The sequence below is a fragment of the Colletotrichum lupini genome, chromosome 1 (genome assembly GCF_023278565.1).
Source record: "Colletotrichum lupini chromosome 1, complete sequence".
In the NCBI taxonomy this organism is placed as follows: domain Eukaryota; kingdom Fungi; phylum Ascomycota; class Sordariomycetes; order Glomerellales; family Glomerellaceae; genus Colletotrichum; species Colletotrichum lupini.
Genome location: NC_064672.1, coordinates 2,325,764 through 2,353,090, shown reverse-complemented (window position 1 = coordinate 2,353,090; position 27,327 = coordinate 2,325,764). Strand labels below are relative to the sequence as shown.

Genomic DNA, 27,327 nt, shown 5'->3' with positions numbered 1-27,327 from the left:
AGACAATCCCCCAAGGGCCCCAAGGGGACTCTGTCAGAAGACAAAAAAGAAGGGATCAAAGGGACTGAAATAGTAACAAGCCGCCGCCATGCCGGCCCCGTATTCCGACAACTTGTACTCCGCCGACGACTCCGACTTTGACGAAGTCCCGGACGACAGCCTCGACGCCCACCTCTCGCCCACAGACGGCTACTTCCAAAGCAGCACTTCATTGTCAGCCGGGGGAATATACCCTCCGCAGCAGCAAGAGACTCATTTCCACAACAGCGAGGACAACGTCACTGACGCGACGACGTTCCCCACGTCCGCCGCCGTGCCGCATGTGCCCAACGTTCTCGTCCAAGACCCTTCGCTGCTGCAGCGAGAGCAACAAGAGCAAGGCTCCTCGTCGTCAAAGAAGGACCGCGAAGCCAAGGAAGAGACAAGGTTGAACACATCCTTCCATCAACACCACCCCAACAACGACGACGACAACGTAGAAGCACAATCACGTCACTACTCCTCAACACATAGGAGGACCTCGTCATCCGTCTCGGCCATCGACGATTTTTATGACGACGGGGCCTCTTCTACCGCCGCAGACAGCGAGGCGACGCCATCACATACAACCTACACCTCCAACGTCCACTCCCATTCCCACTCTCACTCACATTCCCACGCCGCCCAGAGCTCATCGTCTTATACGCCTTACTCGCCCTCCACAGACGCTCCACTGCGCACGCCCCAGACTCACTCGAGATACTCCTCCAACAACCCGGCCTCTTTGTTTCGCATCCCTAGCGAGGCACCACCCGCCTACACGCCATCGCCCACGTCCCCGCTCTCGTCATCACCCACAGAGTTTAGAAACTATCAGACCTTCAACACCATCTCGAGGACGGCCAACAACAACAACATCAACATGGGCGCACCTGAAGAAGAGAGGCGCCTGCTTGGCCGCGACCCCGAGAGCATGGGCGACGTGCCCTATGATGACAATGACGACGACCATGACCCTAGACCTCCGCCATCGTGGAAGGACAGAGCTCTTAAGAAGTTCCCTTGGGCCTCGAGGCGGACGCTGAAAATGGTGCTGCTTGCCGCCTTGGTCTTCTTCACCTTGACGGGATTCCTTAGCATGTTGGCCTCGACTGTGATCAATGCGGTGCGTCGCAACTCCCATCTACATCTGCACCTACTACTACCTTGACATGAAGCTAACTAACGACCCGTAGCCATCTGAAAAGTCTCCTGCCAAGGAGCCTCCCCAGCAATATGACCCCGTCACTGGACTGCCCATCAAAGACGGATCTCCCGTGCCAAGTGACCCCTCCAAACCCGCCGAGCCTGGCGAAGCCGTCCCTTGGCGTCCATCGAGCACATGCCTCCAAACCGAGCACCGCTTCGAGCCCAAGTTCTTCGACCTCACCTTCGCCGCCGACAAGGACATCAGCGTTCTCCAGGCCGTCGAGAACAACTCCCCCTCCCGCGGCTACCAGCCCCAGGTCTCGGGCGACTTTGTGATCCGCCGCCAGCAGGCCGGCCGCCCCGGTCCCTCGATCGAGCTCGAGGTCGTCTCCAACGACCCGGCCCTAGACGTCTCCGTCGAGTGGAACACGGAGCAGCAGCTCATCATCCGCACCCCGCAGCGCATCGAATGGACCCAGTCCCGTCGGCCCTGCATGACCGTCCGCGCGACCGTCTGGGTCCCCGAGGGCGCCTCCCTCCGCCACGTCCTCCTCATGGCCATGAACCTCGACGTCCACGTCGTCGACGACCTCTCCGTCAACCTCGCAGACGGCCTCGAGATCGGCACAATGTCCGGCGACGTCCACTCCCCCGTCGAGGTCCCCTCCACATACCACCTCAACTCCCGCGACATCCTCGTCAAGACCATCTCGGGCGACATCATCGGCTCCTGGCCCCTCTACGACTCCCTGAAAATCAACTCCGAATCGGGCGACATCATCGCAAACGTCTCGCCCCAACAAGTCCTCGACTCCCGCCCCCGCCCGGCCGTCCTCGAAGTCGCCACCATCTCGGGCGACATCACCGTAAAAGAACCCCTCGCCGCCGCCGCGGAGAGCAGCAAACCCGACACCGTCGTCCCGCCGCGCGACTACATCACCTCCATCGACACCAAATCCGGCTCCATCAAGGCCTGGGTCGCCTTCTCGTCCGCCGCCGTCGCCGAGAGCATCAGCGGCGACATCGCCGCCGAGTTCCTCCCCGTCTACAACGTGAGCCTCCTCCAGGCCGTCGCGGAGCCCGAGCTGCACACGAAGACGAAATCCGGCAACACGGCCGTGAAGATCCTCGAGCCCATCTGGGTCGAGATCCTCGGCACCGAGGGCGCGTACGAAGGCGAGAAGCCCCGCGCGAACCCGGATGAACCCGTCGATATCCCGACGAACCCGCTCCCCATCCCCGACAAGATCCCGCGCATGCCGGGCGTGCCGTTCACGCCCATCGGCGCCGGACCGTGGAAGCGCATCCCGTTGCCTGGCGGTCGACACTTGGACGACGCCTGGCGCGAGGTTCGTCGTCACCCGTTGGGCGATGCCATCACGGCATCTTCTGAGCAGGAGCGCGCCGTCTCGATCAAGGATCAACCCCCCATGCGCCACCTCAAGTCCTCGCACGGCTCCGTCAGCGGAAGCATGGAGCTCAAGTACCCTGCCTCCTGGGAAGGCACCGTCGAGGCCGAGAGCATCAGCGGCAAGATCAACATTCTTGGTAAAGACGTAAAGATTGACAGCCGGACAAAGTGGCCCAAGGCCGTGCACGCTCACAAGGGCCAGGCGTGGAACTGTCAGGTTTCGTTGGGGAGTGTGTCTGGCGACGAGGTTCTCATCATCGGGGAGGAGAAGTAAGCCAAAACAGGCTTGTTTCTTCCGAGGTACAGAAAGGGGGTTGGGATAGATGTCGTCACCATGTATGCGGGAAATACGTGGACGAAACGATTACGCAAGTCTGCGTGGTCTTGCTATGCTATAAGAGCAAAAAGAGAGGGAAGGAAAAGGGCATATATACCTTAATACCTGTCGTTACGATGGATGGATGGATGGAATGGATTTCAACGGCGTTTTCATGGATGAGGAAGCTCAGCAAAGGTGAACTGAGCAATATTCTTGGCCAATACCGACGAGGCGAAATCAACAAACCTCGAGCATTTTATTTCCTTTCTCATACTTGAAATATAAATGAGAGCAATCAAACTTCACTGACACTCTTCATCCATCTTCGCTCTCACAGTGACTGGGTTTCATCCTTCCTCATACATCACGACTTCATAGGTGACTGTAGGTAAATGTAAGTAAATAAGGGGGGTATCTCAAGCTCGTCAAGCAGACCTCAAACCAACACTCGCTCTCGTCTCCTTGTCCTCAGCCTGCTTCTTCCGCATCGCCGCCGTTGTCATCCTCTTCTTCCTTCTCATTCCGCTAATCCGCTTCCAAACTCTCTCCTCCGCCGTGCTATCCGCCAAAACATGCCTCCTTAACACAGCGCCGCCAATGGAGGCGCCGCTGCTGCTCTGGCTTCTACCACCACTTCCACTGCCACTCCCACTGCCGCTACTACTCCCGCCACCGCTCCGTCCCTGTCGTATACGACCCCCACCACCCATCGTCTCGCGCTCAGACAAGCCCATATCGACCTTGCGGTACCGCACCTCGTACTGAACCCACCTCTCGAGGCCAGGTAATCCAACGCCCAACGTCGGTAGGGCAAGCATCCTCAGCACCTCCTCGCCCGTCTTCTCGTCGCGGTTGACGGCGTACAGCGCGGGGAGCGTATACCGCACTTTACCCGGCGCGAACCGCTTCAGTATGCCCTCGAACTCTGCCCTGCGGTCGGCAGCGCTCACAGTGGCGCCGGTGCTACTGCCACGACCGCCCGTGATGCCGAGTCCAGGCGCGGCGCGAATCACTCCCTCCTCGTCTTCTTTGCTCTCCAGCTTCTCCCCCTCTTCTACGCCGTCAGCAGCAGCAGCAGCAGCAGCAGTCTCATCCGCACCACCCCCAAGACCCTCCCGAAAAGCCTTGCCGTGAATGGGCGCAAACGGCGCGATCCGGAAATATGCCTTGACCCGCCCCCTCACCCGGATCCAAAACCGCCCATCCCAGAGCTTGAAGCGCCGCCAGGCGTACCACCTCCTCGTCTCGCGGAACCGCGGCTGCGGGAGCGGCAGGCGGTCCAGCGCGGCGAGCCGCTCTCGCGACATGTACTCTGCGTCCTCGGGGGACTCCCACTGCGTGGGCGGGAAGGTCGGGTGACGGTGCTTGTCGCTGATGTTGGAGGTCGTCGTGAATGTCGTTTGCGGGAGCGGTTGCAAGGAGGGGTAGGGTTCGCGGACGAGGTACCATTTCGAGGGGGCGAGGGGGAGGAAGAGGATGGAGGCTTGGTTGAAGGCTCTTGGTACCGATGGAGGTGTTGAAATTGTGAGAGAACCTTCCACAAGGGTGGGAAAGAGTTTGGCGACGATGTTTTGGAGGGACGCGTGCTGAGGCGGGGTCCGGTCGGGCGAGACGAAGGCGACGAGTCTCTTTACGATGTACCCCGCGACGGCCCTCCGATGCGCGAGCCGGAGCTCCCTCCTTACGCCGTCGTTCGCCGACTTCCTGCCCCTCTCGCGCCCGCGTCCGGGACCGGGTCCCAAGACACCTAGCTCAGGAAGCCGAACGACAAGCGTTCCGACATTCGGCTCAAACTCTGCCACTGCCTGCCTCTTGATCCATCGCTCAGCCTCCTGCTCCAGACCCCTCAGCTTCGCCCCACACCGCGCCGACATCCTCAGCACGTTCTCCTTGCGCAGCGCCACGGGCAGACGGTGATTCCGCACCATGTGCCGCACCGCGTTCCTCGTCGTCAGCGTCACGTCTTTATTGGTAGCGTCCTCGAACCAGCGCACGTTATTCGCCTCGCACGTCGCAATCAGCCGGTCCTTGCTGAACTCGAGCAGCGGGCGATAGATCATCACCCCGGCATCCTCGGTGCGTATCCTCGTCATGTTCCGCGCCGCCGCCGCCGCCCTCGCTTTCGCGGACGCTGAACTCGCAGCGGAGAAGAGCCAGTCGCTCCCAGAGCTGTCGTCTTCACCGCCGACATAAGGGCCCTCATGCCACCCCGTCTGTAGACCCGCCCTCAGCTCGGCGCCGTATAACTCCAGATCCAGCTCCGAGACGAGCTGTCGCCGCATGTGCCTCCAATGCCGTTTCGGCGGGCGGAAGCTTATCTGCGGCATGCGCATCATCTGGTCGTCGACGTGTCCGCTCTCGTAGACGCCGTGCATATCGTAGCACTCTGGTATATTCCCGGCCTTGAGCATCCCTCTTAGCCCGCGGCTGCCGTGGCCGGCGAGGAGCCTCATCAGCACGGTCTCGTACTGATCGTCCTGATGATGCGCAAGAAAGATACTCTCAACGTGCATCGCAAGACACAGCGTGCCCAACCGCCTGTACCGCACCCTCCTCGCGAGGCTCTCGACGTTAGGCAACAGATTTGGATCGCCCGTGACACCCTCAGCCTTCCAATTCACCGTGTCCCACTGCGGCCGGATATGCTTGAAATTCCGCAACTCCTTCACGACGGCCAGAGCCTCCTCGCGGGACCCCTCGCGCAGGCCATGGTCAATGACGTAGGCTGATATTTTTGCCAGCGGGTTATCGACGACGCGCATGAGGGGGTTGATCTCGCGCAGCTGGTTGAAGAGGTAGGCGAGGGCCATGGAGTCGACGCCGCCTGACACGGCGAGGCCGATGCGGCGCGGCTGGGCGGTGCGGGCGTGGGGGAAGCGCGGCGGGGTGGCGGCGCGGAGGGCGTCGAAGAACTCGAGAAAGGTTATGGGTTTCGGGACCGGGTGGAGGATGAGGTGGTGGGCTGCCGCCGCCGCCGCTGCTGTTGCGGTCGCCGCTGCGGTCGCGATCGGGGGGTTGGTGAGGGCCATTCCATCGCCTCTATGCTGTTGTGGTTTTGTTCTGTGCTGTGTTTCGAGTCCGATGAAGCTATCGTGGGTTTCGGTTTCCAGGATGTTGCAATTGACGAATCAACGGTTGACAGTCTCCAACGTGACGATGGGATAAGAGAAATGGAGCTTTCACCCGAGCAAGTCCCCCACTATGTACCGGAACATGTGAGCTCGGGCTCTTCGGAGGAAAGATTTCCCAAGCTGGTTGTGTCAGGGAGCAGCGATAAGGATAAGGTAAGGAGCTCCCCCGGGCCCCGCGCTCGCTGATAACCCACCTCACCGAGCGGCGAGAGCATTGCAGACCTCGGAGAGTCGGAGCTCTAGCGCAAAGACCCCTGCCCTTTTTTTTTTGTCGCGTTACGTACAGGGACCGATTGAGCTCCGATATCTAATACCTCACGATACCAATCTCATCTTCTCCGCCATTCACTCCAAGTGTTCTGTCCCTCTCAATTGATGTAGATGTACTCTCCGTCGTCATAGCATTCGGCCCTCCTCCCTCTCGGCCTTACATTCTTTTGCATACCCAAGTCAATTGACTTTCATCCGGTTGCCCTCGGTTTACATCCGTCGACCTCTTGATCCCCGGCGCAATCCCGAGCACGCGACACGAACATCTCGACCTCCACGAAGCTGCCACCACCACCGCCCGAGCCGCACCCTATCGAAGGCATTAACAGAGACGACAAGAAGCAAGAATCTCTACGGATCTACTTCCTCACATAAACCACCTCCCACAACCCACCAAAACCGCAACCATGTCCACCACAAACCAACCCCCCTCCTTCACAACATCCCTCCTAGCAGGCGGAATAGCAGGCACAACAGTAGACCTAACCCTCTTCCCCCTCGACACCCTCAAAACCCGCCTCCAGTCCTCGGCCGGCTTCTTCCCCTCCGGCGGCTTCACCGGAATCTACCGCGGCATCGGCTCCGCCGTCGTCGGCTCCGCCCCCGGCGCCGCCTTCTTCTTCTGCACCTACGAGGGTTCCAAATCCTTCATACACTCCCGCCTCCTCGCGCTCTCAGGATCATCATCGCCAACAGGGGAAGCGTCGGCGACCAAACCAGCCTGGATCGACCCGGCAACCCACATGCTCGCCGCCTCCCTAGGCGAAATCGCCGCCTGCGCGATCCGCGTCCCCACCGAAGTCGTAAAACAGCGCGCCCAAGCAGGCCAGCACGGCGGCTCCTCCCTCCTCGCCTTCCGCTCCATCCTCTCCCAATACTCCTCCCCGACCGGACGCAACGGCCTCTCCGCCGTCTGGCGCGAGCTCTACCGCGGCTGGTCCATCACCGTCCTCCGCGAGGTACCCTTCACCATAATCCAGTTCCCCCTCTGGGAACGCCTCAAGCGCTGGGGCCGCGAGCGCAAACAGGCCAAGAACTACAAGCTCGACATCGACCCGGCCACGGGGGCCAACACCCGCCGACAAACGCAGTACGAGGTCAGCGCCGTCGAGAGCGCGCTGTACGGCAGCGTGGCCGGCGCCGCGGCGGCCGGGATCACGACCCCGCTCGACGTGCTCAAGACGAGGGTGATGCTGAGCCAGCAGAAGGAAAAGATTGGCGATATCCTGAGGACGATTTACAAGGAGCACGGGATCCGGCCCTTCTTTGCGGGTATCGGGCCGAGGGTCATGTGGATCAGCATTGGGGGGTCCATCTTCCTCGGCAGTTATCAGTTTGCGTCAAACACCTTGACTGGCGCCGTCATATAATACTATCTTTCCAAGAGTTTCTGGGTGTGCGATGGGACGTGGTTGTGCGCAAACAAGCATAGAGGCGCGTGACGTGTAATGCGCTGGGTAGACGGCGAAACCGGCCATGTGAAAAGGGAAAAAGAATTTCTGTATTTGAGGGCCCTCAACTTGCCCTCCTGCTGTATAAACATACGCTTCGAGCACGCAGCCAGAAGGGCTGCCTGCGACTTGACAACTTTTCCGCTATGTACATTACTGAAAAACGCCATTATACCCGTACTGACTAGACATCACAGGCCATGGCCATTTGACTCACGTCGTACAGCAACATGCAACTCTCGTGACGAAAATGCCCACTTGTACTTTGTGGTCCATGTGCCATCTCTATGCCAGTGGCACTCCCTGGTCGGCCGCACCCTGTCCACCACTCGAGACTATCGCGAAGCCGAGGCAGCCGTAGATGTCCCCCATGATCGTGGCGGAGTGAGTTCAGATGGCGCACGTTGCATGTACTGCTCTTGGTCGGCTTTCTTTACCACACTCATGGTTTTGAAGCTTTGCGGCAGCTGCATCTTTTGCAAGCTCACTTGGAAATGTGGTCTCCCTTGCCACCACCCTACCACTCGAGACAGAGACTATCCTGTCGTTGGAGGCGTTGCGGTGCCTGTCGATGGTGCAGGGTCAGATTCCGCTGCTGACGGTGCTACCGCTGCAGGCTCGGGTTCCGCCTTGGGAGCCTCCTTAATCTCCTTGATTTCCTTGCGCCCATTTGCCTTGTAGTGAAGCTGAACGTCATTGCCACCCTTCCAGATGTGAGCTCGTAGGGTTGCAAGGGTCATTGTGATGGGTAGTAACTAAGCCAGGTTAGCAGAGATCGAGCAGGGCGCATGCATGGGGCACTTACCTGTTCGTTGCAATACAGCTCCAAGTACTCATGAGGCAGGAGAGCATCCGGTTCTGGGTTCTCTGGCTGGGGATCGATGCGTTCCGCGACGTAGGCCAAAATCTTCTTAACGCGTAGCATCCTATTGGCGTTTAGGCGATTGTTGCCATCCGTTGTTGCAATGTCAGGCAAGCTGTTCTGCCATGGCTGAAGGACGAATGAGACCTTAACAGGCTCCTTGATAGGGATCTGATTCTGGAGCAGCACCTCGCCCAACCACATGGGGCCGCATTGCTCAATGATATCCGCCCCCTGGCCGACTGTCTCAACAGTACCCTGATAGATGTTGGCACTTCCACCAGTCGTCTCTTCTTGAAGGACAACCTTTGTACCAGGAGGCAGTTTGAGCACTGGTGTGTCGTTTGCCAAGCTTGGCGTAACCTTTGTCTCAATGAGCTTCTCGGGATTCTCAGTCAATGACTTGTCGTAATCATTGCGAATCTTCTGGATGGCGCCCAGGAAACTGTCATCAACCTCCTTCTCGTGGGTTGATGATGCCTCGGATTCTTCAGCCTTCTCGTCCACCACAGCTGGCTTCTCCGGCGCAGTAGTCGACGCCGATCGTCCACTCTTCTTGCTACCAAAAGACATGCCCATGCCCATGCGGAACTTCTTGCCGAACGCTGTGCTGGGTGACTTTCCATTGGTTGCATCCTTGTCCTTGTCCTTTTCCTTGTCCTTCTCCTTGTCTTTGCCTGCGTCTGCTGGGGTCTTGGCATCGGGAGCTGCCGTTTGCTCGGCAGGCGTTGCGGGTGCTGCGGTAGGCTTCGAAGCGCCTTCGATCGGCCCAATGGCACTTGTGAAATAGTCTTCTCGCTCGGTTGACGGCCGGCTGAACTGAGATGATTTGTTGTCAAGGGGACTAGATGGAGTGGCTGCTCCTTCTGGCACGTCGTGAAGGCGGCCAGAAGCCCCCGGTGTAGCGAGGCCAATAGCCATGCCAGGTGTCATGGGGTAATGAGAGCCATTCGCACGTGGTGTCATTCCCGAACTCTCATCCCACGCGTTGTCGGTAGGAATCGCTATTGACGAGGGAGGGTTTGCGCGGCTTGCTTGTAGTCTCCGTTCGACGGCTTCGTTGAGCGTGGCACGGTACGCTTCATCGCGTTTGATTTCCTCATCGATCAAGCCAGCAAACAGGTAGCGAAGGATCCATTTGCCGAGATTGACTAGGAGTCGGTTAGCATATGGTCATTCTTAGTCTCCCGAAGCTCTTACTTCTCTGGTCCTCTCGGAACTCTACTGGCTCCTCCAACTCCAGGTCATCCGCATACATCTCTGCATCGAAGCAGTTGAACGGTTCCAGAACTACAGTAAGACTTCCGGAGCTGATGTCGATGGAGCACCACGGAGCTACAGCTTCTGTGGTGTTGACTTCAATCTCAACGTCTTCTAGGTGCTTTTTTGCAAACGTTTGGATTGGTTTGCACTACGAGAGTTAGTGATTCATCCTCGAGCCACACAAGCAGCCAACATACCTTGATGAGATCCCACATGAGAACGTCACCGGCCGTATCGAGCGTCAGAACTCTCCTCCTGTCGTTCAAGAGCCTGTGCTTGACCAAACCGAACTGGCCCTCAATGGTCTCCTCCGGGTTCTGGTTGATAGGCTCGGTCCCGTGCGGCACATGATTCCCAACTGCCGGTGGAGATTCTGGGCCAGGAGCGGCTTGTACTGGGAATGTTGCCGTGTTGGAGATGCGCAAGATGGATCTTGGTGAGATTTCCTTCTTTGGGGGGTTCGCAGGCGGAGGACTCGAGGGCTGTCTCGTTCTCGAAGCTGTGGACGCAGCCCGCTGGCGTTGGAAAGCCTCGGGAAGCTGTAAGTCGGGGCCTGTGTCGATATTGGACCACCGGTTGATCGACGAAGTGTTGGTTGCCGTCCAGATGTAATCGCCTGCCGCCACAACCTTGCTGATTGAATGAGACTCGTGGGCGACCGCGACAGAGATTCCGTCGTCAAGGTCTTCGAGGTTGCCGCGGACGTCCGTCTTCACGACGAAACCAGACCTGTCACTGCTGTAAAAGGTGCCCAGCTCAGGGTCATCCGAGAAGAGCGACCAGACGCTGTCTTCGTGCATGGTGAATGTGTACATACAGCGTCCAGCTGTGACACTCCAGAGCTTGATCGTGTGGTCGGAACTGGCCGTAAGCACCTTGTCGCCGGCCTCGTTGAGCAGAACGCCGCGTACATTATCCGTGTGGCCGACGAACTTGGTCACTCTCTTGCCGGAACGTGGATCCCATAAGCGCACAACCGACTCGGGGCCACCGTTGGCCATGATGCTGTGACCGACGCTCAAGGCATAAATGGAGCCCTTCTCCGCAACCTCGTCGCCCTGAGTGTCGATCTCGAGGGTCTTGCCTCCTCCGTTCAAGTCCCACAGGTATATCTTGCGATCGAAGCCGCCCGAGGCGACCCAGTTGACGGAGCCGCCAGGGGGTGTAGCAACGCACTTGACATAGTCGGCGTGTCCTCCAATGGTCGCGGCAATATCGTTCGTCTCGGAGTGTGGGCGCCAGACTTTGACCGTCAGGTCGTTGGAGGCGGTGACGACGGCGGAGTTGTTGTTAGCGAGGACAATGTCGTTGATCCATGCCATGTGCGCCTGGGTCTGGGAGCGGAAGGCGGTCTTGGTCTTGTTCTCTGGGGGTGGTACGCTGCCGCCGGTCTGGAGGTTGAGGTTGAGGTCCCATGCGCAAATGTAGCCATCGCGGGCTCCCGAGTATCTGTTTGCGAGCGCAGCAGTGTGTCAGCGGGTAGCGGCGCAGAGAAGAGGAGTTGTAGTAAGTGGTAGCAGGAGGGCAACGGTTTGCATCGTGGATCGCGGGATCTTACAGAATGCCATTGTCCTTGTCGACGGCGAGGCCATTGACGCCTAGCCTGTGGCCGCCGCCTTGCGAACCAGCTGGGAGCTCGAGGACTGTTTGACCATGTGTGGTTAGCAAGCGAGGCCATTGACATTCTCGGGAACGCTGCAGACAGTTCCGACTCTCGCGATCAAAGTCAAGACTCCAGGTGCTCGTCCCGGCGGACGTGCGGGGGTGCGGTCGCCGGCCTCAGCCAACATGCGACGGAAGCGCAGCGGGCACACGAGCACCAACAGCAGAGCAAAGCGGCACGGACAGAAGATGCACGCGACAGACATACCATAGCTGACCCTCTGGCGCGCTTTCTTGGCCATTTTCGAGCGGTAGCGCGGGGGTTAGGATCGATTACGGATTACGCATGCAAGAAAGAAGAAACAATGCAATGGGGGAAAAGGACGATGCGATGCTATAAAGGGAAGGATATACGGGCGGTCGGGTATGTGAGCTCGCTCGGGTGGTGATGCTGTGAGGATGTAGCCGTAGTAGTGGTGGTGGTGGTGGTGGTGGTGGTGGGAGTAGTGAGGTAAGTGGTAGCAGTAGGTAAGGTAGTAATTGGCTGCGGCTGGAGTTATGGGGGTGGGCGCGCACGGAGATAGGTAGAAACGTGGGATTGCGAGGTGAGGTGCCTGCCCAGGTATGATGTATTGGTGGATTGCGACGGGGCCAAGCGGGGAGGACCTGAGCCAGGAAAGATGGGGGACGGGATGGAATGATGGATGGGAATGGGAATGGGCTCAGCGAATGCTGCAAGGCTTAAAGGCGCATTCGTACTCCGTACTGCGTACACACACACTATGTAAGGTAGGTTCTGAGGTGGGCTGTAAGAGGCAAAAAGGGTGTGAGTGCGCGTCGTTGGGTGTCTGCAATCTGCAACCGCATCTGCACCTATACCTGTTGGTGCTGGCGCAATCCAACATGTTGGAAGGATTGGGATCCATCACTGTCACCTGAGGCCGGGGTACTTTCTCTTCGTGGGTGCGAGGTGCATGGGGTAAGGACTCAAGGCAGGTGGATAAGGGGGGCAGTCAGGTTAGGGTACCTCTATTCGTACCTTGGCAAGGTAACGAAGGTATTCATGTCAGAGCATCAGAAGTGAAGCAATTGAGTTTGGCTGGCACCGTCACACTCGCTTTCTTGGACCCCTGATATCGTCTTGCCCAGCTTATGATTGCATCGATCTGCGCATGAATACTCCAACAACGGGACGAACCTGTTGTTAATATGTCTGGTGGCTGGCGTTCCCCTTGAAAGTCTGGCTGGATCCTGCATTATGCGTCTTACTCTACCTAGGTACAAAGACAGTAGCATTAAGCACCTCTGACAATCCGTACCCAGGTACCTTTGGTAGGCGCGGAAGGTGAAAGTGGTACGTAGACCGGGATCCAGAACAAATCTGACAGACGCCAGGCGATCCAAGTAGCACATGGCTCGCCAATTAGCGCCCAGAGTGTCATGTGTCGTTTCTGTAGTACGACGGCGGCAGACAAGACCCCTCTTTTGAATCAGCTCAATCGGTTCTGGGGGGAGTAATCAAACACATCCAATCAGACACACACATCAATCGAGAAGTCTGCCAGTCTTCAATTTGTCTCTGGAGACGGGAGGTCGAGTCTAGAAGAAATCAGTGGCTGACGCATTCCCCAAGTTCAAGCCACCGACCCTGAACCGTCAGACGGTGGTGCCAAACTCGAAGAAGAAAAAGAAAGCATGGACCCGCCGATCCCCCTCCCCTCGGTGCTCTTTCCCCCACAGTCCCTGCCCGCCGCCAATTCGCTGACCCCTTCCCCGTCCAAGGTAGGTTGCCCCACGCGTCCGTGTCACTTCGGCGCCGGCCTCCACCGCCCAACATCCATCATTAACATCACCATCACCATCCATCTCTACGTCGTTTCAACATTGGCGTGGACCTGGAACCATATTCATCAAGACCAGAAAATCTCAATTGATGTCGTTACGCATCATTCCGTCTGGGGGGTATCATTCCTAAAGTCCATGCCAACGGTCCCGAAAAACACTTTCCCTTGCTCTCCGTAATGAACGCCCTTATAACCCACTTCTCCAATCTCTATCACCAGTTGCTGCCCCCAAGAGGATGAGCTGAGGTGATCGGCTATGTATCGTAGCCCTCAATCCTCCAGATCCATCCTCTTAGTAGCAGCAACCAGCGTCTCCAACCCCATGATGCTGTTTCTCACACCCGCCGGCATGTCAGCAACCCCCGCCAATCGCTCAGCTTCTATATCACCAGCCTTAGTCAGTCATCATCTCCAAGCGAGTACGCCGCATGGTATATGCGTATTGAGAAGAATGGTGAAGAATAGGGATCTGTTCACGGTGTAGATGTAGTACCGGATACAACCTTAAACAATGCTGAATCATAAAATGTTCTCTGTGCATAGACTTCTAGGCAAGGCAGTGTCGCTGAACCAAGATCGAGACAGACATCTTTAATAAAAAGAAGAAAAACAATCAAAGACAAACAGTAAAGCAAGAATAAAAACTTACTCAAAGCCTCGGCAGCCCGCTTCTCTTTCTCTGCCCTCTTACAAGCAACACAAAGCCCGGACACAGGACGGGTAGCGAACCGGGGCCGAGCGCGACACTCCCGGAGCGGAATGTCAAAGGGCTCCTCCTCGGGCAGGTGGACGGGCCTGTTGAGGGTGAGCTCGCCGTGGAGGGTCCTGTAGGTGCCGAATCGGGTGGTGCTGTCGCCGGTGCGGGTGCGGACGCATTCCATCATGTTCTGGTACTGCTTGTGCATGCAGGCCGTGTGCAGGGTGTAGGTGTAGGTGCACATCTTGGTTATTCTTGGGTGTGGTTTGGGTGATTTGAGGTTGCTTGGAGTTGATTCTTTGTGAATGATGGGGGTTGAGTTGTTGGATTGATATGGGTGTTGTCTGTAGAGGGTTGAGTGAGTTCCTAGCAGTCCCTTGATCGCTACGAGGGTGTGTTTTGTGATATCGGAGTCCTAAAAGAAGGGGGCAGGAAGTGATGATCGGAGTGGCTGTGGATCGAGGTGATCTCTGGTATATTGTCTCGTTTCTTTGGGTATCGAGTAAAATCTTCAGCTGTCTTTTGACTGTGGTACTCCGAGATGTGGTATTTGCTCAAAGCTGACTTTGGTTCTCGATACTGTGGTGAGAAAGTAGACGGAAAATGTGTCTGGTGATTCGTTTGTTGTTGATTGGAAGGGCGAAGCTTCTATGCGACCTGCCGTTCATCTCCCTTTTTGCTCCCAAAACGTACGACTTCTTGGTGATATATGGATGGAGCAGAAAGAATGAATCGAGTAGTGGTCCAGAGAAGAAAAAGAAAAAAAGAGTTGGAAGAAACTCTCTCAAGAAAGGAAGGCACGCCGGGTGGGAGGAAAAAAGATATGGGATGGGATGGGTTGGTAATGTGGTTGATTCGAGCTCTCGTCCGAATGGTGTAGATATGGAGAATTGCATGGCCCGGAGACGGGGTGAGTGAAGCAGGAGGAGCCCGGTCTGAGGCCCATAGCCGGTGTGGAAGAACAGATTCAATAGAGTATTCTGGTGAGCTCTTCTGTATATTCACAATGCATCAGATCCCGGGCTCCCTGGCCACGACCATCCGACCGACGGGCTCAGTAGACCAAGCTGGCCTCAACTTGCTGGCCTCATTCTGAAAGATGGATGTTTCTTGCCGTTCCGGTAGACATTGAGCTCGACAAACCCAAAGGATTTGTCTGGGTTCTTCAGACTGGATTGAGAATACGTCAGCAGCGGACAATGAGAGGCGATGCTCTTTCCCCCTTGTTACAGGCCATCGAGTCTTTACTCCACAATCACATATCATAAGCAGTCCCAAAATCTTACAAAACAAATCAAAGTCCCAATTACCATTTTTTGACCATCATGGTTTTTGATGAACGCGACGCCGTGCTGACCAAAATCTATTCTCACAGGAACCATGCCATCTCAGCAATAACAAGAACCTCTCTTCCCTCCCTTTTCTTCTTCTTCTTCTTCATCATCCACTGACACCCCTCACCGCTTCTTGTAAAACCCACCGGTACCACTCTGCTGGTTCCTAGGCTGACTTCCGTACGCTCTCCTCCCCTGCGTCTTCTTGTCCCGACTCATGCTCGCGCCAACAGTGATATCCACCCTCGGCGGCGTCGAGAACCCAAAGCTCTTTGCCACCTTAGCCAGGTCCAGCTTATTCACATCGAACACGGTGCGCAGCGAGTGCGACGCGTAGGCGTGCAGGTAGGACCGGTAGCCGTCCTTGGCGCTCTTGTTGAGGTAGTAGTTCTGGTTGATGAGCTTCTCGAGCAGGGACTGGATGTTGGCGACCTTGTTGGCGGGGAAGTCGAACTCCACCACGGGCACGCGGGCCTCCTTCAGGTGCGTCAGGAAGCCGACCTCGCTGGGCTGGAGGAACATGAGGGAGCGGCCCTTGCTGTTGGAGCCGCGGGCGGTTCGGCCGACGCGGTGGATGTAGTCGCGCGGGTCATCTGGGGGGTCGACCTGGACGATCCAGTCTACTGCGGGGATCTGCGAGTTCTGTTAGTACACCATTGCATCCACGAGTGTGTGAGAGAGTGGCTCACATCCAAACCACGAGCGGCAACGTCGGTGCAGATGAGGGTACCCTGCTTGGCATTGCAAAACTCGAAAAACGTATTCGTCCGCTTCTGCTGCTTCTGCTTGCCGTGCAGATCCAGCACCGGCAAATCGATATAGTTGAGCAGCTCGGCGTGGTACTTTACAGAGTTACAACTGCTGAAAAAGACGATAACCTTCTTCTTCAGGTTGCGCTTCAGGAACGAGAACAGCAGCAGGAACCGCTTATCCGCGTCGCAGAGCACGTATCCCTGCTCCAAGTTCGCGACGGTGCTGTGCTCCTGCTTCTCGTCGACATTCACATACAACGGTCCCGGGCGCAGCGAAATGCGCGCCAGGTCCTCGACCTTTGTCGTCTGCGTCGCGGAGAAGAGCATCGTCTGGCGGTCGTTCTTTGGCAAGATCTTGACAATCTGCCGCATCTCGTCCTCGAAACCGATTTCCAATATCCGGTCGGCCTCGTCGATGATGAGGGACTTGAGGTTCTTGAAGACGAAAGGGGTGTTTTGCAGGTGATCCAGCAGGCGGCCGGGCGTGGCAATCAGCAAATTGACACCCTTTTGCAACTTGTCCGCCTCGGCGCGACGGTTGGCGCCGCCGATGACGATGCCGTACGTCTGGGAGTGGTGCGCCATCAGCTCGCGCGCGACGCCGAAAATCTGCAGCGCCAGCTCGCGGGTGGGCGAGACGACGATGACGCCGGTGCCGTTGCGCGGCTTGAAGCGCAGGGCGCTGAGCATCTCGACGGCGGGGATGAGGAACGCGAGCGTCTTTCCGGAACCCGTCTTGGCCGCGCCCAGGACGTCCTTGCCGCTCAGCAAGGGGGGGATACCCCGCCTCTGGATCTCCGTCATCTTGGTGAAGCCCATGTCGCCAATGGCCTTCATCGTCTTCTCGGAGAGGTTGAGCTCGGCAAAGTCGTGGGCCTCGGCGCCGGCGGCGGGCGGGAGGGAGAGCTGCTGCGCGTTGGGGATGTCGTTTTCGCCGTCGGCGGTGTCCTTTGCGGGCGCGTGAACGTCATCGTCGAGGTCGGAGCCGTTGCCCTCGTCTTCGTCGTCTTGTGCCGTCTTGAAGTTGGCGGCGGCCGTCTCCTCCTCGTTCTCGACATCTTCGGCGTCGCTGCCGGCCTCGACTTGCTCCTCCACCGCCTCATTGTCGGATTCCGGCTCGGCCTCGGGCTGCTTGCTGCGCTTCACCTTCTTGGACTTCTTCGCGGGGGCCTCTGCGGTCGTCGTGGCGGCGGGGATCTCTGCCTCGGCGGCTCGCTTTTTGCTAGAGACCTTCACGCCATTGGAGTCGCGTGACTTTCTCTTCTTGCTCGTGGCGGCGTCCATGTTGTGTGGTTTTTGTGGCGGTTCTTTGCAATGCAAAAATTGCGTTGTAGAAAACCGTGCAGTAAAGGCGGCCAGAAGGGACTTCTCTCAAGCTGTTACCAAAAGTGTCGACCCTCTCCCGCCTGGGAATTTTTTTTCTTATCGGTCAGAAAAGTCTGGGTTGATAACGGAGGCGGTTAATCCACCCCGAGTGGAATGCGATGCGGGGCAAAAGGTACGTACCGGGTGCTGAATTCATCGAAAGGCGGGCCTCATGAACGCCTCCATCGTCTTGAACATATGCAGACGTCTCGGGCTTTTATGCTCTAGAGCAGAGCTTGAAATTGAATCCAAGCTTTTCAGTTTGTGATCGAGGCCACCACGGTAGAAGCCACCCCCGAACGATCATTTTCAACGTATGACTCACATGAACCTCGGGTTCTCTCGATGACGAGATGCTTGTGCGTTCTGTTTGGCTATTTGTTTTCTTAAGGTCACTGCAGCGTACACATCACCGAGTAATTCTGGGAATACAGGCCATTTCCAAGGATCACAGCTTGAGACCATCGGGAACGAGATCTCATCCTTGTCGAGATGCTCGACATATAGTTAGTAAGGTTGGCTTGGAAATTACCAACCAGCTCCTATGGGGCTCCGTTATACGCAACTGGACGGGGACAGTTGCACAAACCATCTCGATCGCCGTCATCTTCAAGAATGCTCAACTACCAACCTCGGTAGGAACAAGAACACAGCAGTTCTGATGTCAGTCACGGAACCGAACGAGAACGTAATTGGTACCTAACGTAGGTACATTCATCATGAAGCTATGAAACTGGGAAACTAAAGGGAACATGTAGAGAAGACCGGCCAGGGGAAATTTTCACCGTCCAGTCCCTCGTCACACCCAGACGGATGTCAAACGGTCCTTGGTCCTTGGTCCAACCCGAACCTCTATGCCGGTGTCCGCAACCACTCAAACCGCCTGCGTAACCCCCCGTCCGATCGATGCAATTTTTGTCCCCTCCCTTTCGTTCCCTTTCATTTGGTTGTGAATTGTCGAACCTTGAAAACATTTGTCCTAGAGTAGTTGTAGGATCTTGAGCAAGTGCAAAGTAATTGTGATACCGGACGGCAGATGCATCGCAACAGCAACCGCAAGACTCTGAAAGCGTGGGAGCCCACCTCTGAGTGAGAAGTGTAAACAGGGTGATGCGGTCGCCGTGTTGACGTTCGTCTGGTCCAGTAAAAAGCAAGGTAATTTGTTCCATCGAGAATGGGTGTCGGGTTCCCTCCGACGCGTCATGCCACCACTCTCCGCGTGTTTTTGCCGCCGTCCCTGTAATAGGTCATCTTTTCTTTCTCTCCGTGTTGTCCTTAAACGCCATCGTGAACCGAGTGGAATATGCCGAAAAGTGGAGTCTGAAAACGTCGTCGTCGTCAAGAGAAAAAAGGAAATCCTTTGCGTGCGCAGGTCTCAAATCGATCTCGAATTGTCCCAGTCACAGAGATTGTGACCACAAGACAGATACGCCTGCGTCCGTTTCCCTCAAGTTCCTGTTCCAATCCTTCAGTCAACCTTGGACCACAAACCAATTTCAAGAACTCTTTTCACGTACACTCCGCAATCGGGTTCTCGTGCTTGGCCGTGGAACCCTTGCCGCGCCAGGTGCTGACCGCGGGGATGTTAGCCTCGTAGCGCACCTCCTCGGTTCCGTAGGCGCGCGGGGTGAGCTTGATGAGGGTGTGCAGGGGCACGTTCATCCAGGGGCTGTCGGCCTGGCTCTTGTTCATGAAGTAGGCGTAGATGCAGCGCAGCACGGCCTGGTGGGTGACGATGAGAATGTCCTCGCTGCGCTCAAGCTCCATGATGATGGGCTCGAGGCGGATGACGACGTCGCGGTACGACTCACCGCCGCGGTAGCGGTAGTTGTACTTGTCCTCGTCACGGGCGGCGAAATCCTCCGGGAAACGGTCCTTGATTTCCTGGTAGGTGAGGCCGTCGCAGACGCCGGAGTCGAGCTCGTCGAGAGCCTTCCACTGCAACTGGTTGTAGTTAGGGGGGAGGAAGCGAGCGGTAGCGATGGTGCGCTTGAGAGTCGAGGTCCAGACGGTCAGGGGACGGTCGTCCTGTGGGTTGGTCAGCAACCTGGACAGAAAGATACTTCCTTTGGAATGACTTACACCAACTGAATCGCGGACGAGCTCAGGAAGCTTGCGCGCATACTGCTCACCACGGGGAGAGAGCGTAGTGTCGCCGCCAATGCGGCCATCCAAGTTGTACATGGACTCTCCGTGCTGTTCCCCATTAGCCAAGACTCAACGGCGCAAAGTTAGTGATACATACTCTAGAGAGCCAGATGGAGCGAGGGCGAATGTGCAAGTTCATGAGGTAGTAGACAACGCGACTCTGAAGGTAGTCCTGAATGCGGTTGATGATAACCTGCTTGCCGACATCCATGATCTTGAGGTAGGTGTACTCGTTCTCATCACCATCCTCGTCAAGCGTCTTGTAGACCTTCTCGTAGTTGCGAATGCGGTTGCGGAAGTCAAGCGCAGCTTCCTCGGGGTCCTGTCCCTGGTAGTCGGGCGAGGTAGTCTTGACATCGCGGATGTTGGCCATGATGAGGTTCTCGTTGTCGCACTTGCTCTCGACGAAGAGGACCTCAATGCCCTCCTTGGTGCAGATGTCGAGAACCCACTTGCGGCGCTCCTTGGTGGAGTTGGTGGCATCAAGGATGCCAATTACACCACCCTGGCGGAACCAGGCCAGCATATCCTCGATGGCCTTCTCGGCCGCGGCGCGACGTCTGCGCTCGCCCTCGGTATTGTAAAAGTCAAAGAAATCAGCCGAGGGGTGCGCATCCTCCTGGCGGCGGTAGCTGCCGACGTTGAAGGTCTTTGCCTTGATGGAGAGCCAACCCAGATAGCGTTGCGCTGAGCCAATCACGTCAGTGTCAAATAATCGCGATATCAACGCTGTGAAAATGCGCCAAAGTGGTAGCGGCGTCGTTTGCTGAATATTCCCTGGAGAAATACGGAGCTAGAATATTTACTCACCTTTCTGAGCGATGAAGCTCTTGCCCCGAGCGGGCAAACCAACCATGACGACGCATATCTTGGTATCCTCCACCTGAATGCCTATGCCGTTAGTCTTGGCCGGCATCTTGACGCTGTGCTTTCTCTCGTTCCCTCTCTCTTTTTGGTAGTTGTCCAAGCGGAAGTTGTTATGACGAGACGGAAGGAAAAGGATGTTGTAGAAGCTGAAAACGCGTAGGCATGAGAAGGAAGCTGGAGATGAATTGAGTGGCGTGGAAAGAGAGAGCGTGGAGGAAGGCAGCTCGCGTGATGCTTCCAGCTCGTGGCAGTAGCTCTACGCCCAAATAGGCGGGACCCCTCGGGCGTGACTCTCGGGGCGGGTGCAGTGACTTTGGGACGGGGGTGACGGGGATGACGGGGGTTAAGGGTCACTCTGAGCCGGACGACATGGAACTGCTGAAAGAAGTGGAGGAGGAGGAGGAGGGGGTCCTTGTCTCTTTGACTTCTTTGATAACGATACTGGCAAAGTGTAGGGACTAGGGAGAAGACTGAGCCAACGGCTGTGATTCGAAACGTTGTTTGCTGAAGAATTCCGTTTGCAGGCAAAGGCAAGGTATGTATGTAAGGGTAGGTAGGAGGTATGGGTATGTGTAGGTGTAAGGAGATGCAGAAACAGCACAGTTGAGGTTGCACAGGATTTGGGGAACGATGATGTAGTGAGGAGAAGAGAGTGACCTGATGTTAGGTGAGGTGAAAGGTGAGGGTGGAGGGCATGGAGTAATGAGTGGATGGGCAGCGTGTGTAAGTCTGTGAAAGTGTGAAGGGGATCGAGAGAAAGGTACGTAAAACATAGGTAAACGAGGAGAGGGAACCTAATAGGACAAGGGCTGCCGAGAGGATATCCCGAGGAACAAGAATACCAAAGGTACTTGGTAGGCAATGGAAGCTGCTTGGAATCAACTTGGCTGCCAGCAAAGAGCCGAGAGCAGCAAGTACATTACTTCTTTCGCAGTGAGGGAAGTACTTCAGAGTAGGGGTATAGAATCGCTGGACTCGGTAGTGCCTTGAATGAGACTCAGACCCTCAAAGAACAAACAGCGGGCGCAACGACGGCAACGGCCATGATGGAGAGACACCAGGCTCAGCTCATCCGTCAGGTCAGTCTGCCCAGTTCAGATATCAAGTCCACCACTGGATGAACTGATGCGACATGTGCCTTGTCGGGGGATGGATCGCTGTTTGTGCGGAAGGGTATCCGTAGTCAAGGTAAGGGAAGGGTAAGGTACTTCCATGAGCAAAGCACTGCTTGCTTGGTGGCCCCATCTTCCCGAAGGTATCTTGTGGGCATGTGCTGGGCCCCTAATACCGAACAGTGGACGAAAGGCTGCACTATCCATACGGAGGGTCAGGTAGAATGGGACTTGTTCTCTAGCCCGATGCCATTGGAGCAAGAACGCCAAAAAGCACAGAAGGGAAAGGAAAAGTCCCATTCTCAAGACGTCCCGTTCGCCCGTCCGCAACTGAGACCACCACCAGCTTCACCAGCTAAGGTACCTTGAGCAGACACAACAAGATGGATAAGGTGTCCCTTGAGCTGCATGTACCTAACTGGGTATGCATGCAGGGCAGGTCATTCGTTCCATTGTGCGCAACGGCAGAGGCCGCCGTCTCCCCCTCGCGCGGCTTCTAGTCCGTGGTCTGCCCGCCCCTCCATCATAGAGGATCACTGGACCCCATGCCCCGGGTCGAACTCCAATCCCCCCCATACGGGTGCCCCTCATTCTGCCCGCCTTTCCCCGGTGCCCCTTGTCGGGGAGCCTAGCCCACTGGGCCTCTGGAAGGGCAGCTCGAGTCGAGGGCAGAAGCTCCAGCCTTGAAGCTCCAGCAGTTCAGCGCAAACTCTAGCGGACCATCCCCGCATCCACAGCGCTCACAGGGACATGTCGCATCCTACTCGCGCCCAGCTTGAGCCTTGGGGTGTCAGTTCGCCAGTCGGCTTTCTTGGTTCACCACCCTCCCGAAAGCCAAGAGGGCAACTCTCACCGAGAACAACCGAGGTGGACATCAGACCACGCCGAACTGATTGATTTGACTTGCCAGACATAGCCGGAGCCTCCTCATGATACCACGTTTACCGGAATTCGGTAGACTACCTTTTCGCGATGAAGAGGATGCAAACAAGAAGGACCCTTCATGCTGAAGAATGAAACCCAAATTCCAGTCCACTTGAACCTCCCATTCCAACCACAAATGCTCATAAGAGTGCCCTTTCTAGTGCCGCCAACGTCTTGACAACTTTGCCAATCGTTTTCACTCCAACCACTCATCTGTTTGCTGCTCGGCGACCTCCGGCTGCGGCTATTCACCAGAGTCCACAGAGAGCCAAAGACCCAACAATCATATTCGCATTGCATCAACCACTTGGCGGGCAACAGAATCATAGTCATCTAGGTTCCCAAGCTCTCGAGGCTCAATTGAGCAATCCAATGGCCACTAACATCTGACCCCCACGAAAACCCGCCAGGGGAAAAGGTCACCCGGGACAAGTCTTCTGACCACGCAACATGGGAAATTTCACCGCCGCACTTGCTGGGGGAAACGCCTCTATCCGCATAGGAGTCTAGGCTTGAACGACTGTTCCAGGGATCATTTTTCTCTCATAGCCCAGCAGCCCAGCCCAGCACAGCTCCGAACAAGCAGGTCCAGCCGGCCGGGACTCGGATCCAACAAATCGGCACGATTGCCAGATCGTATCAAATAGTCCAGAAGGAAAAAAAGGCTAGGGGAGGGGCCCTCCATCGCTGACCAACACCCCTGCGTGATTATTCACACCGCCAGGAAGCCATCGACTGGGCAAAGAGGGAGAAAAAAGTCACTTGATGATGCCCGTGAGAAAGCCGGTGCATGGCATTGCGCTGCACTGTAAACAAGACTACTGAAATCTGCGCAAACAAAACAGGAAAACAACGACCCCCCAAAAAAATCTCAAAGCTCTTGAATATCATAAAGAAAAGAAGACTAAGAAATTCGGTAATATCGTACCTTGCTGAAGCTCCAGGTATGCTGTCGTCGAGGTGTCTTCTTGCTCTCATCGGCACTATTCGCCGGGATCACTCCGATACCCATGGTGGATGGCTGAGCTGCTTTGAAACTGGGCTATGGTAGTTCGCTGGTTAATTCGGGAATGCCTTCGTCCAGGTCGCTTCCCAGGCTGGTCAGGTCGGAAGAACACTATTCCAGTCTTTTTCCCAGAATTGTTGCCGACCACGGGGGATGTCGGAGGGGTTCCAAAAGATCGGTACAGCGACTGCCGAGTAACCGCCGCACACCGCAAACGATGGGGGTTGAGACGATACGACCGTGACGGCGAAGAAGAGGTGGTGCAAGAGATACAGGAAGAGGGCCGAAAAGAAATCTGCAGAGGGGAAAAGAAGGAGAGAGCTGGCCTCCGAAGCAGCAGCAGCAGCAAGGTCGGTATCGCTTGGAAGGAAGTCGGTGAGGTGTGAGTAAGTGTTGCCGAGGGGCCTGGATCGTGAAGTGTTGAACCAAGTGGCAGAAATGAGAGCGCCATCGCAGTGACCTCACTGAGGTGCCTTATCGATAAGGACTCTAGAACTCGATAAGCCCTCCTCGCCACTCCGATAAGTCCCGACCCGAGCACTGGTTTCAGTCTCGTCCACTGTGGAAACACCGCCTGCGCTGGAACTGCTGCTGTCTCTGACCTGCTATCACACTTTACCAGGCTGCCCCGGGCGCCGACGAGGAGGCCAGGTTGCTACCTAACCAACACGATTCCAAGTGAGCATTCAAAGAAAGTATGAGGCAAGTGGCATTCATTAGACTGAACCCTATCTCACCAGTACAAGTACAACTCTGTGTAAGCTACTATGTCTTTGGCCAACATGACCCCAAAACAACCCCAGCAAATTCATCCCCAATCTTGTTGAACAGCCTACATGAAATTAAGTAGTCTCAGTCCGAATCTCAAAAGACCTGATGAAGTGTCCTCGAAACTACCAAACCGCTGCTTGCATTTCTACTTCTCGGGGAGCTGAGGAGTGGCACCGTAGGTTTCGCGACCGTAGAAGCGAACCTGACCAGCACCAACGTCAAAGTAGGCTTCGACATTGTGTAGGAAGACTGAACCCAGGATGTACGGACCCTTGCCACCGGTAGTAATACCAATCTGGCAGTAACCCGTGAGAGGGTCCACCAGTCCGCGGTAGATGAGATCCACGGGGTTGATGAAGAAGCTTGCGCCTTCGATGATGACGGCTATCTTGGGAGCAATGGCATCACAAGGGGCGAAGTATCCGCCATACTGGAACAAGTAGATGGCACTGGGGGAGAAAGATCTGGCAATAGCCTCGGCTGTGGGCGGAGGCACGTACATAAGCGTCGTGCCAGTGTCGACAATGTACAGGTACTTCTTGGTGTCGCTCGTGGATCCCCAACGCAAGCCATCGACGAGGATGGTGTAGTACGAGTATTGCCAGCTACCGTCGGGACGCTGTGAGTTGATGCTGGTCTGCAAGATTGTAAGTCATACTGAGATGTCATCCTGTTTTGGTCAAAACTCACAATGATGAGATCGGTGTAGGCCGTGGGGCCAGTGATTGGCAGACCAGTGCGGCCACCCCATCCAATTACGCCAGACGAATTGCGGACGAGAGAAACGCTGAAGGCGTCTGAAGAGAGCCCTTGCTGAACCATGCTGGTAAAGAAGGGCGAGTATGGAACCTGGAAAGCAGGGCGATCCTCATTCATGTCGCCAGTGAAAGCACTAGTGATCGAGGGATAGGCAAGACCGAGAACACCGTTGGTGTAGTTGTTGCCCATCCAGTACGTCTTGTTGGCCAGGCCGACCTGCTGTTGTTTGACGACGATGCCGGCTACTTCGATGTCACTGTAACCCATGGGCCCGGACACTCGCTCGCCAGAACCGTAGCTCAAGGCGAAGTGGACATCCTCGACGGGGCCATATTTGAAGTCGTTAATCTTGTCCGGTCCAAAGCCGCAAGATTCAGGGGAATAGACAGCAGTGCCTGACAGGTTGGTACACGTCAGATTGGAACTGGTGGCCCAGGTGTCGCTGCTGCCGGTGTCGAAGATCATGTTGATGAGCTTGCCGTCCCAGGTAACCTCGACAGCATATTGAGTACCCCAAGGAGACAAGGCTGTGATGTTCTGGTAGCTGGAAGAGAGATCTCGAGGCTGGGCAGCGCCCAAGGCAGTGGCGGCGTTGTGGCCGGTGATTCTGCCATGGAATGGCTTCAGTTTCTGGGTGCGGCCAGAGACCTCATCAGGGGCAGCCTCACGAAAGGCCTTGATGCGCTGGAAGTTGACGCCTTTGAGAGGGCTCTTGATCTCGACACCGACACGGCGTCTGTCCTTGGCCAAGACGGCGTCGGCGGACAGGAGACCAACTCCCAACAGAGAGGAGAGGACATTGGCGACCTTCATGGCGTCTTGGATTACGGAGAGAATGGGAAAATGAGGGTGGTTGAAAGGAATGATGGATGGAACAAGAGAAGGGACGAGACCGTTGAGCTACAGCTTGAGTCTCTTTTTGAAGATGAACGAGGACGCTGGTCAAATGTCGGAGAGAAAGGCTGAGGAAAGCTGCCCACGGTGAGGAAGATGAAGGGTTTTTGAAAAGGGGGACAATCCTCGGACGTGTGTTCGGGGTGGACGGTGACGGCAGGAAGGCGCAGCAAACACGAATGTGCTTCCCATCTCGGCTGGTCCCGTCTGCGTTACTTCCCTTTGGACGAATTGTAACATTAGGAAAGCGTGTGTATGGCCGTGACTGCTAGAAGCTGGAAGGAGGTACATGAAGTGGTTGCCATCGTTGATGACGGGAAGGGCAAGTACCGCTTGCCTTGGATCGTTTGCTCGGGATGCCACGTCCATCTTGGAAGGATTAGATCCACACGGAAACAGCGTACCTTCCTTTGATATCCTGGCCTCCCGTTGAGGAAGTTGCAGTTTGCCACTGACTCGTAAGGCATTTGCGAAGTTCCCGCCCATATCATTGATACTTGCATTGGCTTTGAAATCTCACAAACGACGACGGAATCACCTAAGAAGCTCATGGCTCATGGCTCATAGCCGAGACCCGCAACGAGTCCCCGATTTCATCCACTCTCGCTGCCCATAGGTAAGCTATTCGGTTCGTTGGTGTAGATTTCATTTATATCTCATCTGCGGCTTACATTCCCTTACATATTGATACAAACGGCCTTGGCAACTTCCTATCGACCCATATTTACGAATGTCACATTACTTCAAGACAGAAGCTGATTATAGCTCAGTAATCTTCGGACTTGAATACTTTCCATAAACTAAAGCCTAGCTCATCGTGGTTGTGTTATTGTGAGGGTCATCCGCAAACCCCCTTGGAGCACATCTTGCTTATGGTCGGGCATGGGAATTGGGAGCAATATGGTTTAAGTATCTGATTGAAACAATGGGAATTCATCAAGTTCAGCTAGCGTTTCGATATTCCGTCTCATTCAGACTGCTTTGATTACACTAGGCGGATACCTGCAGCATTTGCCAGGTATGCCATTCAGGTACCAGTATCACCAGACGTTACTCGGGAGTCGGCTAGCTTATTGAACAAACGCAAAGAGTCTCAGACCACGCACATGCTATCGGAAGTCGGCTCAAGCAAATGTGATCGGGTCGAAACAGCATCTGTTCATCTCAGGTAGATAGCTTCTCGAGTTTACAAAAGTCCTGCCTCGCCACTGCGCCATCCAGCTTCGGTAACACCAGATGGGTCCTATGTTTGTTCACGCTTGTCATTCGCGGCCAAACCATATGCTCTCAACGTGCTGTCAACGTGTTGTGAAAGAAAAAGTCCGAGCATACACCTCGGTCTCTATACTCTCAGCTCTCAACCCCTGCTCGGCAGATC

General features: G+C 55.9%; 7 protein-coding genes across 7 annotated transcripts; 2 read left to right on the top strand and 5 right to left on the bottom strand.

Annotated features, from left to right (window-relative positions):
* Positions 1–88: 88 nt before the first annotated feature.
* CLUP02_00647 (uncharacterized protein) lies at positions 89–2,852 on the top strand (the record flags this gene model as incomplete). The annotated part of the gene is made up of 2 exons (XM_049279694.1): positions 89–1,144; positions 1,215–2,852. 2 exons carry the CDS (start codon positions 89–91, stop codon positions 2,850–2,852), a joined length of 2,694 nt encoding a protein of 897 aa, XP_049135651.1.
* A 470-nt stretch (positions 2,853–3,322) lies between these two features.
* On the bottom strand, positions 3,323–5,926 carry CLUP02_00646 (PP-loop family protein; the record flags this gene model as incomplete). Its single annotated transcript, XM_049279693.1, has 1 exon — positions 3,323–5,926. The coding sequence occupies one exon, from the start codon at positions 5,924–5,926 to the stop codon at positions 3,323–3,325; it is 2,604 nt and encodes an 867-aa protein (XP_049135650.1).
* A 779-nt stretch (positions 5,927–6,705) lies between these two features.
* CLUP02_00645 (uncharacterized protein) lies at positions 6,706–7,668 on the top strand (the record flags this gene model as incomplete). The annotated part of the gene is made up of 1 exon (XM_049279692.1): positions 6,706–7,668. The coding sequence occupies one exon, from the start codon at positions 6,706–6,708 to the stop codon at positions 7,666–7,668; it is 963 nt and encodes a 320-aa protein (XP_049135649.1).
* A 617-nt stretch (positions 7,669–8,285) lies between these two features.
* Positions 8,286–11,778, bottom strand: CLUP02_00644 (WD domain-containing protein; the record flags this gene model as incomplete). Its single annotated transcript, XM_049279691.1, has 6 exons — positions 8,286–8,504; positions 8,555–9,762; positions 9,812–10,022; positions 10,072–11,323; positions 11,433–11,517; positions 11,745–11,778. The coding sequence occupies 6 exons, from the start codon at positions 11,776–11,778 to the stop codon at positions 8,286–8,288; spliced, it is 3,009 nt and encodes a 1,002-aa protein (XP_049135648.1).
* Positions 11,779–13,590: 1,812 nt separating this feature from the next.
* CLUP02_00643 (ATP-dependent RNA helicase HAS1) lies at positions 13,591–17,387 on the bottom strand (the record flags this gene model as incomplete). The annotated part of the gene is made up of 9 exons (XM_049279690.1): positions 13,591–13,648; positions 13,798–13,885; positions 13,970–14,361; positions 14,406–14,626; positions 14,711–15,010; positions 15,068–15,187; positions 15,304–15,385; positions 15,479–15,984; positions 16,041–17,387. The coding sequence occupies 9 exons, from the start codon at positions 17,385–17,387 to the stop codon at positions 13,591–13,593; spliced, it is 3,114 nt and encodes a 1,037-aa protein (XP_049135647.1).
* A 1,590-nt stretch (positions 17,388–18,977) lies between these two features.
* CLUP02_00642 (6-phosphofructo-2-kinase) lies at positions 18,978–22,285 on the bottom strand (the record flags this gene model as incomplete). The annotated part of the gene is made up of 6 exons (XM_049279689.1): positions 18,978–19,496; positions 19,551–19,664; positions 19,714–20,303; positions 20,427–20,657; positions 20,744–20,965; positions 22,174–22,285. Coding segments are annotated over 6 exons (1,788 nt in total), but the record flags the coding sequence as incomplete, so codon positions are not given.
* A 1,335-nt stretch (positions 22,286–23,620) lies between these two features.
* On the bottom strand, positions 23,621–25,868 carry CLUP02_00641 (eukaryotic aspartyl protease; the record flags this gene model as incomplete). The annotated part of the gene is made up of 5 exons (XM_049279688.1): positions 23,621–23,930; positions 23,991–24,130; positions 24,324–24,357; positions 24,446–24,933; positions 24,987–25,868. The coding sequence occupies 5 exons, from the start codon at positions 25,866–25,868 to the stop codon at positions 23,621–23,623; spliced, it is 1,854 nt and encodes a 617-aa protein (XP_049135645.1).
* Between the last annotated feature and the right edge of the window lie 1,459 nt (positions 25,869–27,327).